This window comes from Fundulus heteroclitus, chromosome 6, assembly GCF_011125445.2.
Source record: "Fundulus heteroclitus isolate FHET01 chromosome 6, MU-UCD_Fhet_4.1, whole genome shotgun sequence".
Classification (NCBI taxonomy): domain Eukaryota; kingdom Metazoa; phylum Chordata; class Actinopteri; order Cyprinodontiformes; family Fundulidae; genus Fundulus; species Fundulus heteroclitus.
The window spans coordinates 21,758,153-21,772,869 of NC_046366.1; the positions used below are offsets into that span (position 1 = coordinate 21,758,153).

General features: G+C 40.7%; 1 protein-coding gene across 1 annotated transcript in view; it reads right to left on the minus strand.

Moving 5' to 3' along the window:
- npc1 (Niemann-Pick disease, type C1) overlaps nt 1-10,974 on the minus strand; it is a 29,473-nt gene extending 18,499 nt beyond the window's left edge. Inside the window, exons 1-8 of the mRNA XM_012855509.3 lie at nt 10,815-10,974; nt 7,330-7,458; nt 5,628-5,734; nt 3,761-3,906; nt 3,349-3,516; nt 2,282-2,531; nt 2,102-2,184; nt 472-842 (exon numbers count right to left, since the gene is read on the minus strand). Coding sequence (XP_012710963.2) covers nt 472-842; nt 2,102-2,184; nt 2,282-2,531; nt 3,349-3,516; nt 3,761-3,906; nt 5,628-5,734; nt 7,330-7,458; nt 10,815-10,889 — 1,329 coding nt within the window. The 5' untranslated portion in view covers nt 10,890-10,974. The remainder of the gene's footprint in view (nt 1-471; nt 843-2,101; nt 2,185-2,281; nt 2,532-3,348; nt 3,517-3,760; nt 3,907-5,627; nt 5,735-7,329; nt 7,459-10,814) is intronic.
- Between the last annotated feature and the right edge of the window lie 3,743 nt (nt 10,975-14,717).

The following is a 14,717-nucleotide window of genomic DNA, read 5'->3' on the forward strand; positions in this document are numbered from 1 at the left end:
TGTTTGGGCACATTTTTGGTTTCTGTGACACGTTAAATGCATTGAAGCAAATATATATATATATTTATTTTCCTGTTAATATGTCAGTGATCAATAAATAGAACATAAACATAATATTTGGCTGATTTTGGTGATTGAATCACAGAGCATTAATTCAAAGTAATAAATATCGATATTGGAATCAAATCAAGCTGAGCTATGTATCGAGAATCGTATCGAATCGGCTCATCCTAGATGATACCCAGCCCTAGTACTTAGACTGCGTCGGAATAATAATAATAATAAAGAAAAACAGGAAAACAATAACCAACTGATAACCTACTGGGAAACATAAAAGCATAATTACAACACAACATGGACCATCTCGATATAAACGATAGTCTAATCATATATCTCAGTATCTTTAAAATCTTGACATATTGCTCAGCCCTAAGAGACGATTGGCCCAAAGCTCGGCCCGCAGCCACCGACCTGGTGCAGGATGTCTTTGAACAGGATGGCTTTAAACGGGACGTCCGAGCCTCCGAAATACGGAGAGTAGACAAACGTGTCGTTGATGGGAGTGGTTATGATCAGCTGCGCCGTTCTGAAGAACGGGCCGAAGTGCTCGTCGAAATAGTCCTTCTCCTGGCGAGCCTGGCTGGCGGGCGACGACCAGAGCTCGACGGGGTCGGTGATGATGCGCATGTAGACCAAGCCGCCGCTGCACGCCGTCACCAGCACGAAGCTGCCCAGCAGCACCACGGACGGGTGCCGGACGCAGAAAGAACCCCAGCTGCTGAAGGAGCTTCGCAGGAGATCCTCAAAACGTTCGCCCAGCCTTTCTCCGCACGACGGATTTGCTGACGAGAAAAAAAAAAAAAAATTATCAGGAATTCTCAGTCCAAGGTCTCGGAAAAGTATTCACACCCCCTCTGACTTTGATTCTGACACGCTGCAACCTCAAACTTCAGCTGTGTTTTCTTTATATGTTAAGTAATAGACCAACACTTTACTGTGAAGTAGGGGAAAAGAAGCATAGTGCACATTTATTTTACCAATTACAATCTGAAAAGTGTGGAGTGCATTTATATTCCAGTCCTCTTTACTCCGACTCCCCCAGATAAAGGTCAGTGTAGCCAACAGTAAGAAAGCTGGTCAGAGCTGATGGGAAGATATCTCGCTGTGCATATCGAGTTAATCGGAATTGAAAATGTTATCACAATCCTTTGTAAAAGAATTGCATTTTATAACCCTACTCTCTCCATCTAGTCGGAACTAAGCTTGATCTGCTTTAAAAAAAAGGAAAATGGGCAAGCGAGTGAGAATGCTAATCTGCAGAATGATTTGAGCAGAAGATGCAGAAGAGAAAAAGTAGCTGAAAAACATTGAAATCAGATTTAAAGAATTTGAAAAAATGAAGAATTTGAAGGGATTTGAAAAATTTGAAGAATTTAAAAAAATTGAAGAATTAGAAAAAAGAAGAATGTGAAGAATTTTAAAAATTTGAACAATTTGAAAAAATTTGAAGGAATTTGAAGAATGTGAAAAAATGTGAAGCAATGTGAAAAATTTGAAGAAATTTAAGAATTTGAAAACATTTAAAGAATTAGAACAATTAGAAGAATTGGAAGAATTGAAAGAATTGGAAGAATGAAGAATTTGAAAGAAGTATCAATTTGCATTGCTTTCAATGGGAACAGCAAAAAAAAAAAAAAAAAAAAAAAAAAAAAACGCACAAAAAGTGAAAAATTTTAAAAAGTGTAAAGGTTAGCATAACCATGAGATATAACAGTCATGCCGGGAATGAGCCGAACATTTTGATACCAAAATTGTTGAAATCGGTTGAAGTATGCCGGAGTAGTTAGACGCCAACGGAATAATAATAATAAAGAAAAACAGGAAAACAATAAGTGAGAATGCTGTATAGCACTGATTCAGCATCTATATGTGCAAAGCTGTCAGAAAAACCGTACAAAATACATGCGGTCCTGCAAAAGCATAGACCCCAGACTTTACGGTGGTCTAGCACAGAACATACTTCAGGTTTGTGGTTGGAAAGTGGCAAAATGTAAAAAAAAACGTTCAACTCTGCTCGGCCCCGTGTCCCTTACGGCTTTACCTCGGTTGGGATCGTCGCTGTTGAGGGAGAGCGGGTTGTTGCTGTCCAAGATGGGGGCATACTCCGACGTGATGGTCCTTCTCCTGCATATCAGTCAGACGGCGGTTCAGACCAAGCGCACACGGTTAAAAAAAAATAAAAATAACATTCCCAGACCCGTGAGGCCCAGCGGAGCATTACCTGAAACACCAAGCCCCCACTAACACGCCGACAAAGACGAGAAGGAAGGCCATGTAGGAGATCCACATGATGACGGACATGGCGTCCATGCCCAGGATGGTCCAGGGAGGGGGGAGAGGAGGGGGGACGGGTTTGGGGCCGCAGGCCGCCGTGCAGTCCTGACAGGAGCAGGGACCGGAGCCGTCCTCCAAGCCTTCCGTGCAGGCGTACGTTTTGTTATTCATGGGCGTGAAACCGGCAACCTCCACATCTGGAATAAGAACAGGAGAAGACCGATTAAAAATCTTTAGAGCAGGGGTGTCAAACTCATTTTGGTTTAGGGGCCGCATACAGCTTAATCTGATCTCAAGAGGGCCACACGAGTTAACTCATTGCAAGATTAAATAGAACTAATAAATGTGGACTTGTTGTTGATTTTTATATTAAGTTAATTTCACTTTTACACAATATATTATGAATAACCTCAGCGTTTTTAAGAAAAGTATGTGCAATTTCAACAATACTTTTACTCAGTTAAACATTTACTTGTGCATTATGCATAAGAACTGATCACAGTGATTATACAATGTTGAAAAACATTTATTCACATTTTTTGGAACTTAAAAACACTGTCGTACATGACAAAATACATCAAACAGATAAAAATTAAGAAATGATTAGAATTTTTCCACACCTGAAGCTTAATCTGCTAATTAAAACACAGCGCCCCTCGTGGACAATATAGGAACTGCATATTTTCAATTAAACGAAGTACATGTTTTTTTCAATAATTGTTTTATCATTCTCTTCCTTTTATCTTGTCCACTTGTGAAAGTCAAATCTGATGAGCTCTTTGTGGCATCTTATTGCCACATTGCCAGACAGGACACTGGAGAAAAAAAAAAAAAAAAAAAAAAAAAAAAAAAAAAAAATTTATAATGATAATGCATTTAGCCACAGGGCCGGACTAAATTGTTCGGTGGGCCGGTTCCGGTTGCCGTATGTTTGACACCCCTGCTTTAGAGTAAACATAAAAATGCCGGCGAATACTTTTCTTTAGGCCGTTACTAGCACAAGGAGGCGCTTACCAGTAAAATTAGGGTTGATGGGAAAAGGAGCCTGGCCGTTGTCGGTGCTAAACATGTACTGGATCCAGTTGGTGGCGTTGCAGTCTTGTGCGTCTTTGCCACACAGCAGCGACAGGGCCTTCACGTTGCTGGAAGGCGCCTGCACATCCTGACAGGCGTTGTACATAGCTGGAGGAAAACGGCATGGAGAACACTCAGGATTTTATCTGCTTCACGAGCGCCGACTTGTTTAGTTGGCGTCAAAGCGGACGGCGATGTCAGCAACAGAGTCACTGAGAACACGACCTCAGGAAATAATAACGTTTACTCAGCGGATTTCGTCCGCGGGCCGCGTGTGCCGATGCTTCGTTGAGTCACCAGTTGGGCAACGACCTTGTTTTACGCGCAGATCCGGTTCTGGCTATAAACTCACCGTTGGCGAACGTCGTTCCGATGTAGTACTCGACTTCCACCACATCGTCGCCGCTGATCTTGGTGGCGTTCATAAACTGACTCTGATGGGGGCTGCACGTCAGCTCACAGAACAGGTTCATCAGATTGTAGAAACAGGAGGGACACCTGCACGCAGATGTAGAAATTAAAGTAAAAAAAAAAAAAAACAAGGAAGCGGTGCAAAACTTACAGCGCTGTGAACAAGTGAGAAAGCTGCTTTCAAGCAACTCATTTCCCTGTGTGACAAAGTAAATGGCCCCTAAACCTCATAACCTGACCCCTGGAGGCAACATATGCCATTAAGTATTTATTATAATGGTGTAATAAGCCTTTTACGTCAACTGTTAAGGAATTTTGCCCCATTCTGCTCCGCAGGACTGCTTTTATTCACTCAGGGCCCGTTTGAGGTCAGACCACAGCATCCTGATCTGATTTAAGTCTTCAAATTACAAAAGGCCCCTCAAAAGCCTTCTTTTGGATGTTTCTGAGCAGTTCAGAGGCGATTCCGCTGCAGAACCCAAGTCTGTTGGAGCTTAAAGGTCGTGATCTGGCAGCAAGAAGTTCTCCTTCAGGAATTTCTGACAAACAGCAGAGTTTATGGCTCCAACATTTAGGTTGACTTGTCCCGGTCCATAAGAGCCAAAGCAAGCACCAGGCAATCATAAAAGCACCATGCTAGGTATGTTTTTCAACCTGAAACCCACACACCTTCCAAAAAGTTCCACTTTTGTCTCATTAGTCCACAGGATAAGTTTCCAAAGGTCTTGAGCATCAAAGGTTCGGGGTAGTTCTTTGACCGCCTGGATCCCAACATTGTTTATTCTTTTACTGTTTTTTTATTTTGTCATATTTCTTTTTAATTTGTGCTTTTTTATGTTTTTTCCCCTCTTTATTTTTAAGTATAGAGCACACGGTTATTTAAATTACATCTGTGTCTACCGTATGTATAAGTGATGCGTGTTCTTTTTTTGTATGGAAAGGAATCTACCTACGGGTACAAATAGAGTTGACTGACTGATTGATTGATTGGATCCGTTATCGATCAGCTCTTGATGTAATTTTGGGAAGGCGGCGACACCTAAAAAAAGGTTAACCACCGTTTCATGTTTCCTTCGTTTGTCAGAGATAACTTTAACGTTAAACTGTGGTTCTCTGGAGTCCCAAAGCTTAGATGTGGTTTGGTTACCCTTTCCAGACTGTTAGAAGTTAATGGCTTATTTGTTATTGTTGAATTTCTTTAGATGAGGCCATGATGTGTTGCTTTTTGAGATCTTCTACTTCATGTTGTCAGACTGGTCCTATTTCAACTATTTCTTACTTCTACAGGCCTGAGTGTGGATAGGCAAACCGAACAGCAATACCAGTTGTTCCCACATTAATGATCTAACAAGTGGGGACAATTACTTGCTTATACAAGGATTTGTTGTTCTGGTTAGATTTTTTTTCTCCCTCTTAAAAAATTAAATTATTTAAAGATGTTGTATTTATTCAGCTTATTCTTTCTTATGATATTAAAATTACTTTGATGATCTGAAACATTGAAGCGTGACCAAAAAGCAAAAAAAACAGAACAAAGCTTTAAGGACGCCGACACTAAAAAAAAAAAAAGCAGCGAAACTGTAAAAAGTTCACATGAAAAATTGAGGTGATAACAAAAGTGAAGTGAAACAATCTGCAAACATGCCAACCTTAGCAAATGACAACAACCCATCATGTGAATCCTTGCCTGCTTAAACAAAAACACCGGCAAATACAGTGCTTGGACCCGTTTATCTCCGGCGTTTCAGAAGGGCAGAGATAATGGTGCAGGAATGTCATGTGCTTCGTCAATTGATCCTCTAACATACCGAGACAGGAACTGGAGGGGCAGCTGCAGACTTGCTTTCAGAGTCTCCAGCTGGGCTACGTTGCAGCAGAGGCTTCGGTTCCCATAGTCGTACCCAGGACAGAGCTCCTGCATGTATAAAACACACAAATGACACGCGTTAATACTTATTAAAGCATTTCTGATTCTGATTTTGCCACAATATGACAAATAGTAGGGCATAAAAGTGGAAGGACAAGGACGCACAGTTTGGATAGATTGGCTTGCAATATTATAAATGTGATGTGCATAACTCTAACTCTGTGACCCCCTGCAATAAAATCCAGAGCTAGCATCAGCATGCGTCTGTGTAAATAAGAAACAACAACAAATGTTTTGTGTTAGCATCTTAAGTAGCAAGGAACGTAGCGGACGGACCGCCCGCTGAAGCTGACCGGCATGGAAAATATCGGAGCGTTATTCACAGGAACATCCACAGTAACTCTGGAGGAGCTGCAGAGTTGCACAGGTCAGGTGAGGGGGTGATGTTGACAGGACAACTATTACAAATGCCCTGCAAGGTTTTCTAGACGCTCCGGCAAGATGAGCTCCTCTGGTGAAAGAGAGCCATAAAAGAAGACTCTGTTTCAGTTTGCCTCAACATGCAAAGCCCTGTGAGGTGGAGGACTAACTATCCTGACAGTGAAACACGGCGGCGGCTGCATCGTGGTGTGGAGGGGGACGCTTTATCTTCAGCAGGAGGGAGATGACCAAAGTTTGTAGGATGATGCATTGACCTAAAGACGGGGGAAGTCCTGGAATAAACCCGACTAAAGACTAAGGTGAGGGTTGACCTTGCAGCAGGAGACCGGCCCTAAACATGCAGCAGAGTGGTTTCGATTCAAGCATGTTCATTTGACTGAATGGCCGGGTCCAAGTCCAGACCTAGATCCTATTAAGAGTCTGTAGCAAGACTTGAAACCTGACGCTCACGGATGCTCTCCATCTGATCTGAATCAGCCTGATCTTACTAGATCTAAGAAGCTGGTAGAGAGAAACTGAAAAAAAATAAATAAATCAAAGACAGTATTGAATTGTTAAAGCACTGCCTTAAGAATGACTGAAGAATACAAATGTATCGTCCTGTCTTGCAGATTTCTTCATGTAAAGAAATAGAAAGGCGTGTGAACTTCTTTTCACTTCACTGTTCTTCAGCACCGTGTCACATATAAATCAAAATAAAATTCAATTCAATTCAATTTTATTTATATAGCGCCAAATCATGAAACATGTCATCTCAAGGCACTTTACAAAGTCAAGTTCAATCATATTATACAGATTGGTCAAAAATGTCCTATATAAGGAAACCAGTTGATTGCATCAAAGTCCCGACAAGCAGCATTCACTCCTGGAGAAGCGTAGAGCCACAGGGAGAGTCGTCTGCATTGTACAATGGCTTTGCCCAAATCCTGACAAATACTGAGCAAGCATAAAGCGACAGTGGGAAGAAAAACTCCCCATTAACGGGAAGGAAAAACCTCCAGCAGAACCGGGCTCAGTATGAACGGTCATCTGCCTCGACCGACTGGGGGTTAGAGAAGACAGAGCAGAGACACAACAAGAGAGACAAAAAAGCACAGAAGCACACAAAATGTGCTTGTGATATTAAAAAGAAAAAAAAACACGACATAGGTGGAGGGCTTTCACTCACAAACATCACCAACTACCAGACAGAGCGTACGTACCGCCAGAAGCTCGTAGCCCTCAGGTTGCAGTGGAACCGGGGGGCCCGTGTAGTTGCAGTTGTACTTTTTTCCGGGCACGACTGTCGACTCTCCACACTCGCCGTACCAGACGCAGTGCTGGGCCTCCACCTGACGGCGAGACAAAAAAAATAAAATAAAAAATCAGGACGTTGGAAGCAGAGCACAGGAACGAAACTAAACAGAAGTCAAACTTTCTTGAAATGGGTGTATTTGTCTTTGATTTTGAGCATGTAAATAAGATGGTTTGCTAATGGAATGAGATTTTTGCACTTAAAATAAGAACAACTCATCTCTATCATCTTATTTCAGGTGTAGTATATCTAATCATCTTAGTTTAGGGGTCAAAAAACTCATTCCATTGGCAGATAATGGAATGTGTCAAGAAAATTTGACGTATTTTTAGTTCTGGTTTTGCAGTGTGAGCAGGATGTTGGATCACATGTGGCCTTTAAACCGTGTGAAACGGCGTCTATTTTTACCACCGCAGCCCGATAACAAAAGACCGGCCCGACTTCCTCTGAGGGCTATAATAAGCCGTGACATTGTTTATTAGGATTCAAAAATCCTGAAAAGAAACAGGTAAATAAGCACATGGACGTCCTTCCTTCTTTGTTTTTAACCCCTCTCTTTCTAATATCATGTGCCCTGTACACCTAGGAACACTTTCACTTCTGCAAAAACGTCTTTGCACGACAGCTCTTGAGCAAAACAGACGACACCAAATGCAGAACTCCGTTAGAAGTCGATTAAAAATGTGGCGACGCGGCCGCCTGTGGCCCTCGGCACGACGTAAAACAAAAAACGTGGCCTTTAATCACGTGGTTTTTATTCGGAAGGCTTAACTTGGGGAAGTCGATTGGCTTACTCCACGAACTGTTTTATGAGAGGACCCAGAGTCGTCCTACTTTGGTGGAATTTAATCACAAGTACATGACGTTCAGACGTTTTTTTTAACCAGCTGTAGGCCTTTTCTGGTCCTGTTACCTGGGCTGTGTGGGCGTCTCGCTGGGCCATGTTTGTCCAGGTTACCAAACAGGTCCCCACGGCCGTCTCTGGGCAGAAATTCCATCTCTGCCTAAACACTCGCTAGTTTTCCTGGACTTTTCTGCTTACCCACGGCGGCTCGCAGGCGGTCAATATTTGCCCTGATTCTAGCATTCTTTTCTCTCTTTTTCTCTTTTATCTTATCTTTAAAAACAGTAATGATTAATGACATTTTGGACGTTTCAGCTCAGTTTCAAAGCAGGTCTGCGCGTTTGCAGTGGATCGACCTAATTGCATCATGGAAAGGAGTGCAAATAATGCCGGTAGAGGAGCGGAGAGGTATCGGGGGGGTGGGGACGGGTAGGACCTGCCGATGATTAAATTAATGCAAATGGTTGGAGCCGCTTTCTCTTTAGCAAGACTCTTAACTGGATAAACATGTTGAAGGTGGTAAAACAAGACCTGTGCAAAATGTAACTTTTTTTTTTTAAACAGATTTTTATCTTTTATTTGGTTCAATGTGCAGCTCCTAAATGTAGTTCTCCATCTAGTGAGTTTAAACTCCAGGGCTGATCATCTTTGAAGCTGTTTCTATTGGAGATGGACCAGTCAGATTTCCCCCAATCAGTTACGGACGGCTCAAATTCTGGACAAAACTGCTTTATTTTCCTATCCATTAAATAAAAAAATCGAAACAAATAACCCCTGCCATTCAGTAATAAAAAGAATTAAAAATAAATAAATAAATACATCAACCCACAGCATATACTTTTGACGTAGCCTTTTCTATGACTTTGCCTCTGTGATGCTTTTCTATCCTCCGTTTTTGTTTTCTTCATGTACCGCCCTTTGAATCGTCTTGTTACTGAAAAGTGGTTTATAACTAAAACTTGCCTTTTTAGAATTTACTTCATAATGTAACATTTGGGAACATACGCGTTGAAGCATAAGTCAGTGTAGGGGTGGACAATAATTGTTCAATAATTCAATATCAATATGTATCGCAATATAACTTTATTCATTAAAGGCAATATGACATCTCCAATATGTCAGTCTACACTACAGTCTATGACTACAGCATCTGTCACTGACTAATGTTCTGGGTTTACGTAATTTTATGCGTTTGGTGTTTTTAAAGCAAATATTTCTAAAACGTTATATTGGAGGAGTTCCTTAAACATGGCAAAATAATTGTCACAAGTTTGTACAGGCATCCGTTGAGGGCATTCTTTGCGGTCTTTCCGAGGCTTTTGATTTAGTTTATATAGATATTGTACTTATTTCGCAGCGACAGAAATTGAGAAATATATCGCGGTATAGGTTTTGGCCGTACCGTCCAGCCCTAAGTGAGGGTATTCTTGTGATCTCCTCATTTTTCTGTTCCACTATATATCCACTATACCCCCTCGTCAAAGAACTCTCAAGGTGTTTCTTTTCCCTTTCATATGTTGTAGTCCGTAGGAATTTTATTTTATTTTTTTTAAATGGGCTCGCAAAGGTTTCACAAAGTTAGCAGTTTTTATTATAACTGAAATAGGAGGGATTCAAAGATGCTCTCTAATGCGGCAATACATTTGTACTAAACTGGAAAAAAAATGCATCAAAGTAGGTAAAATATGTATTTCATGATTTATTACTTTATAACAATATATTTCTTTCTTTGCTCAGCCTTTAGTCTTATTTCTTAATGCACAAAATGTGTTTTTTTATAAACATGTTAAGAACATGTTAGACCATTGTCCCCCCCTTCTTTCTTTTTATATTTTTCTTTCTGTTCCTTAATATTGGGGGGGAAATAAAACAAATGTGTTGTTAATTATAAGTTCTTTTTCTCGCATGGATTTAACACACAGAGGTTAAAACATACAACTTTTCCAGTATTTCACCTGCTGATCAGAGCTGATTAAGGGGGGATATCTGACCAATTCCGATCGCTATAAGTAAAAACAAAGACGACCCAAAATAGGAAGCATTTTAAAGGATCATTTGACAACTTGACCTCCAACACAGAAAAGTGCTGACAGGCGTTTTAATGACTCCACGGACATCGTCCTGTAATCGATTATATTTAGCAGTGAACTCGCTTAAATCTGACGCAGAGTTATGCTTCACTCTGTTTTAAATGAGATCAACTCGTTAAAAATGCCTCATTTGCGTCACTAAAAAACAAGTTTCGAAAGCTGCCTTGACAATACAGCCGCCACCAGTAACCCGTCCCTAAAGAAGTAAAACCTGTCTCCCTGAAAGGATGCTTCTCAGTGAGCTGCGAGTAAACCAGACGTGGCTCGTCTTGTGGCGTTTTAAAACCATCATTTAGGCGTAGTGTGCACCCAGTAAGTGGGTAAAGCTATATTACGTCCATCTTAGGTTTATCTGTGTCCAGCTTGGTCCTCCGCCTGGGTAAACATCGCAACAGAGAGCCGTCGCTAAGGCTGAGTCACGGAGCAGTCACGAGAACAGGACGCTTCCGCCACACTCACCCGTCGATGACATCCCGACAGCAGGGCGAGGAAACAGAGAAGAGCGAAACCCAGGCTCCCCGCGGCGGGCCCCATGCCTCTGTCTGAAATCACCGACACAAAGTGACAGTCCGGCTAAACTTTTGCATAATTTGTTGACGGGGTTTCTTCTTCCTCTGCGTGTTTGTTCGGGGGCGGAGACAAGCGTTTGTCTCAGTGCTGCCGCCCAGCGGCGAGGAAGGTTCAGCGCTCAACATTAATGTTTGATGCGGAGCATTTGTTTTCTTAGACTTAGACAACTTTATTTGTCATTTATTTATTTTATTTGTCACAGTATAAGGTGCAGCACTGGTTTTAAAAGTAAACAATTGAAATGTAAACAATGCATGTGAAAGTTACAGTGTACAGGTGAATAAAAAAAAAAAAAAAAAAAAAAAAAACATTTGTATGTACAGAATTTAAATTGCAGCTTTCAAATGACCCCACTCAGTTTGAAGCTTCTGTCTCTTTTTTTTTGAAGTATGTTATTTTTAATTACCCATAACTATAGGATACATATGTTTTTTTCTTATGTTGTAAATTCGCCCTTAATTTACTCTTTTTTTTTTTTTTTTTTTTTTTTTTTTTATATTTTCTACCAAAGTATCTGCATGCTTCTATTAGCCTTTGACTTTGCTGGTGGTGCAACTGTATTTTCCCACGCAATTTCTATTCAGTTTTAAAATAATTTTGGCCTTTAGGATGTATTTGAGATTTGTGTTTTTTTTTATGATTGAATGATAATACAAAAAACAACTTTAATGTTTTTTTTTTTGTTTTTTTGTTTTTAAAAAAACAGAAATCAGTGTTTAAGTTTGAATTAATTTTTTTCCCCTACATCCTGGGTCTTGTAGTCAGTTAAAAAAGGATGTCACCTTATGACATCCATCCATCCATCCATCCATCCATCCATCCATCCATCCATCCATCCATCCATCCATTCATCCATCCATCCATCCATCCATCCATCCATCCATCCATCCATCCATCCATCCATCCATCCATCGCCATCTGTTTATCCAAGATTGGTTCTGGGGGCAACACGACCAGGAGGGAACCCCAGGCATCCCTCTTCCCAATAATCTGATCTGATAATCTGATCTGATAACCAAACAAACTCAATTGAATCCTTTCACTGCGGAGAAGCAGCTTTTCTACTTTGAGCTGCAACATTTAAAGCTCTAAAAGATGACAGCTTCTCACACTATCTCTAAGGCTGAGTCCAGCCACCCTCCAGGGGAAGCCCATTTTGGCTGCTTGTATCCGGGATGATCGGGATCTCGTTCTTTTGGTAATGATAAATATTTGATGGGCGTAGGGCGTAGGGTCAGAATGCAGATGAATTGGTAAATTAGCTTATTTGTTCAGGTCTTTCTTCACTACAAAAGACCGGAGCAGCGCTCACATTACTACAGACAATGCCTCAATCCCTCTGTCCAGCTCTCATTCCATCTTACCACCACTTGTGAACAATTTACCAAGATACTTGAACACTTCTAGTTTAGATAGAGACTGACCCCCAACCCAGAGGAGGCTGGCCACTATTTTCCCAGTCGAGGACCATGGCCTCAGACTTTCACTCTGGCCGCTTCACACACAGCAACACATCGCCCTAGTGCACTCTAGAGGTCACGGCCCAAAGAAGCCAACAAAACAACATCATCTTCAAAAAGCAAAGATAAGATCCCGGGGTTCCCAAGCTCGACACCCTCCTCTTAGAGTTTAACTTAGACAAACTTGATTGTCATTTTGTATGCACAGAGTGTATACAAAACGAAAATTCGTTGCATACATCTTGCGACAATGTGATGAGATTGGAGTTAGAATAAGATAACATAGTGCAGCAGTGATGAGAACAATGCAGGAGAAAAACAGTTATTTGAGAATGTTCCACCATGATTATGGTTCAAAAATAATGGTGCAAAAAGGCAATAATATGAAAAAGTTCTGTGCAGTGCAAAATAATTTGGTGCAAAAATGCAGCAAACGTTCAGTTGTGTACTATTTAAATGGATTATAAAAGTTCGGCAAACATTGGCAATGCAAAAATAATGGTGCGAGATGGCCATAAAGTTCAGTTCTGTGCATGTGTGATGCAGAGTCCAGTTTAGAGTTCAACAGTTCAAAAGTCTGATGGCAACGGGGAAAAGGCTGTTTCAGAACCTGGTGGACCTGCAGCGGACGCTGCGAAGCCTCTTCCCTCTTCACGAGTAGTTTTGTTCATATACCACAAATAGGATCGGGATAAAGGACTAGCGCTAGTGGAGACCACCTCCCACTGGGAACAGGATTGAATTTGTACAGAGAATGCGGACGCAGCTCTTGTTTTGGGCACACAAGGATTGAATAGCCCTTCAAAGCCACCCAGACACCTCATCTTTGCCACACGATGGAATCACGTTCTCCCAAGTCTTCAGGAAGAAATGCAAACTCCTGTAGAGAAGACATTTCTTTTAAAATTACACGGTTTGAATCATTGATCCTATGTCTCATTGATGTATTCTTGTTCTTTTAATGTATGCATATAGTTTGCAGCTATGTTCAAGATTTTGTTTAAACTGTTGTTGTTTTAAAGCACTTTATAGATAAAATTGGTATGGTGTGGTGTGGTAAAGCTGAAAAAGGACAAATGATAAAAATTTCCCCGTTTTAGCTATATTTCTGTTTTGTTTTCCTTTGCATTACAGCGGTATAATAAAAATTCTACATTAACATTTGGACTCAGGGTAATTCAAATTATCACACGCAGGATTTTCTTGAGTGTGATTGAGTTGCAAATGTTAATAATACTGTATATGCAACTCTCAACCTTTTATGTTTACTTAAAACAGGGTAAAAGAACAATACTTAAATTCATTTTACATTGCCTGGAATCAGAAATGGAGACAGCTCAAAAAGAAGAAAATGTTTCAATAAAGCGGTTTTCAACCCCACATACATGTCTGTTCATTTCCAGCCACAGTTTAGTTTTACAGCATCTTATATTAACCCACTTATTGTTATCAGTCCCGTCAGACTGTCAATTGCATACATTGTATTCAAATAAGACTTGTCTTCAGCCTGTTGCTGTTTGATCAATCCGGTCCAGAGTCCGGCTTCAGATGCCATCAACATGTGAAGCATTCCCTGTTCTTATCAGTGTCTCTGAGCGAAAGAGGTCATAGAGATCTTCGCTGATATTCAGTCTGTTCCAAACAAACCTCCTGGTTTTGCAACGTGTCTCAAAACGATACTGCAGCTTGGTGTCTCCTGTAAAAGGAGTTGAACACACTCTGCACAGTGCCGGCTCATATAAAGACGTAAACTGATTAGTCGCTATCCTATTTGGAGAGAAAATTCCAATTTCGAAACACTTCTTTAAAAACCTATAAAATATTTTAGAAATGTTAAAGCAATATCCTGCAGTACATCAAAATTGCACCGAAACCCTTCCTTCCCGTTAGACTTCACTGCAGCATGTGCAGCTGCCGCTTTAAAATGGGCAGCAAATATAGTTATTGGGGACAAAGAGAATATAATAAGGTTTAGTAGTTTGCTTGAACTATAAGCTTCAGGCCCCAATAATGCTGACTAAGGGCTACAACTTTCTGGAATGACCAGTCCTGTTCATTGCTGTTCAGTTTTTTTATCCAGGGAGGTTACAAATCCTCTGGATGATTATTTTAAGCAACAAATTCTCTCTTAAGGAATGTTAAAAAGACCACTTAAACCTAGATTCCACTTTGTTTACTTTCCTTTTGAATTTGTCTAAACAGCAAGTTCTTTATAAGGCGAGCCAAAAAGAAAATCCCCAGTTTAAAGGATAGGTTTTATGCTCTGTCTAAACCTACACCATGTGTTTTATAACTTTGAAACTATAACCAAGTGTTTCAGGAAGCGTGCACT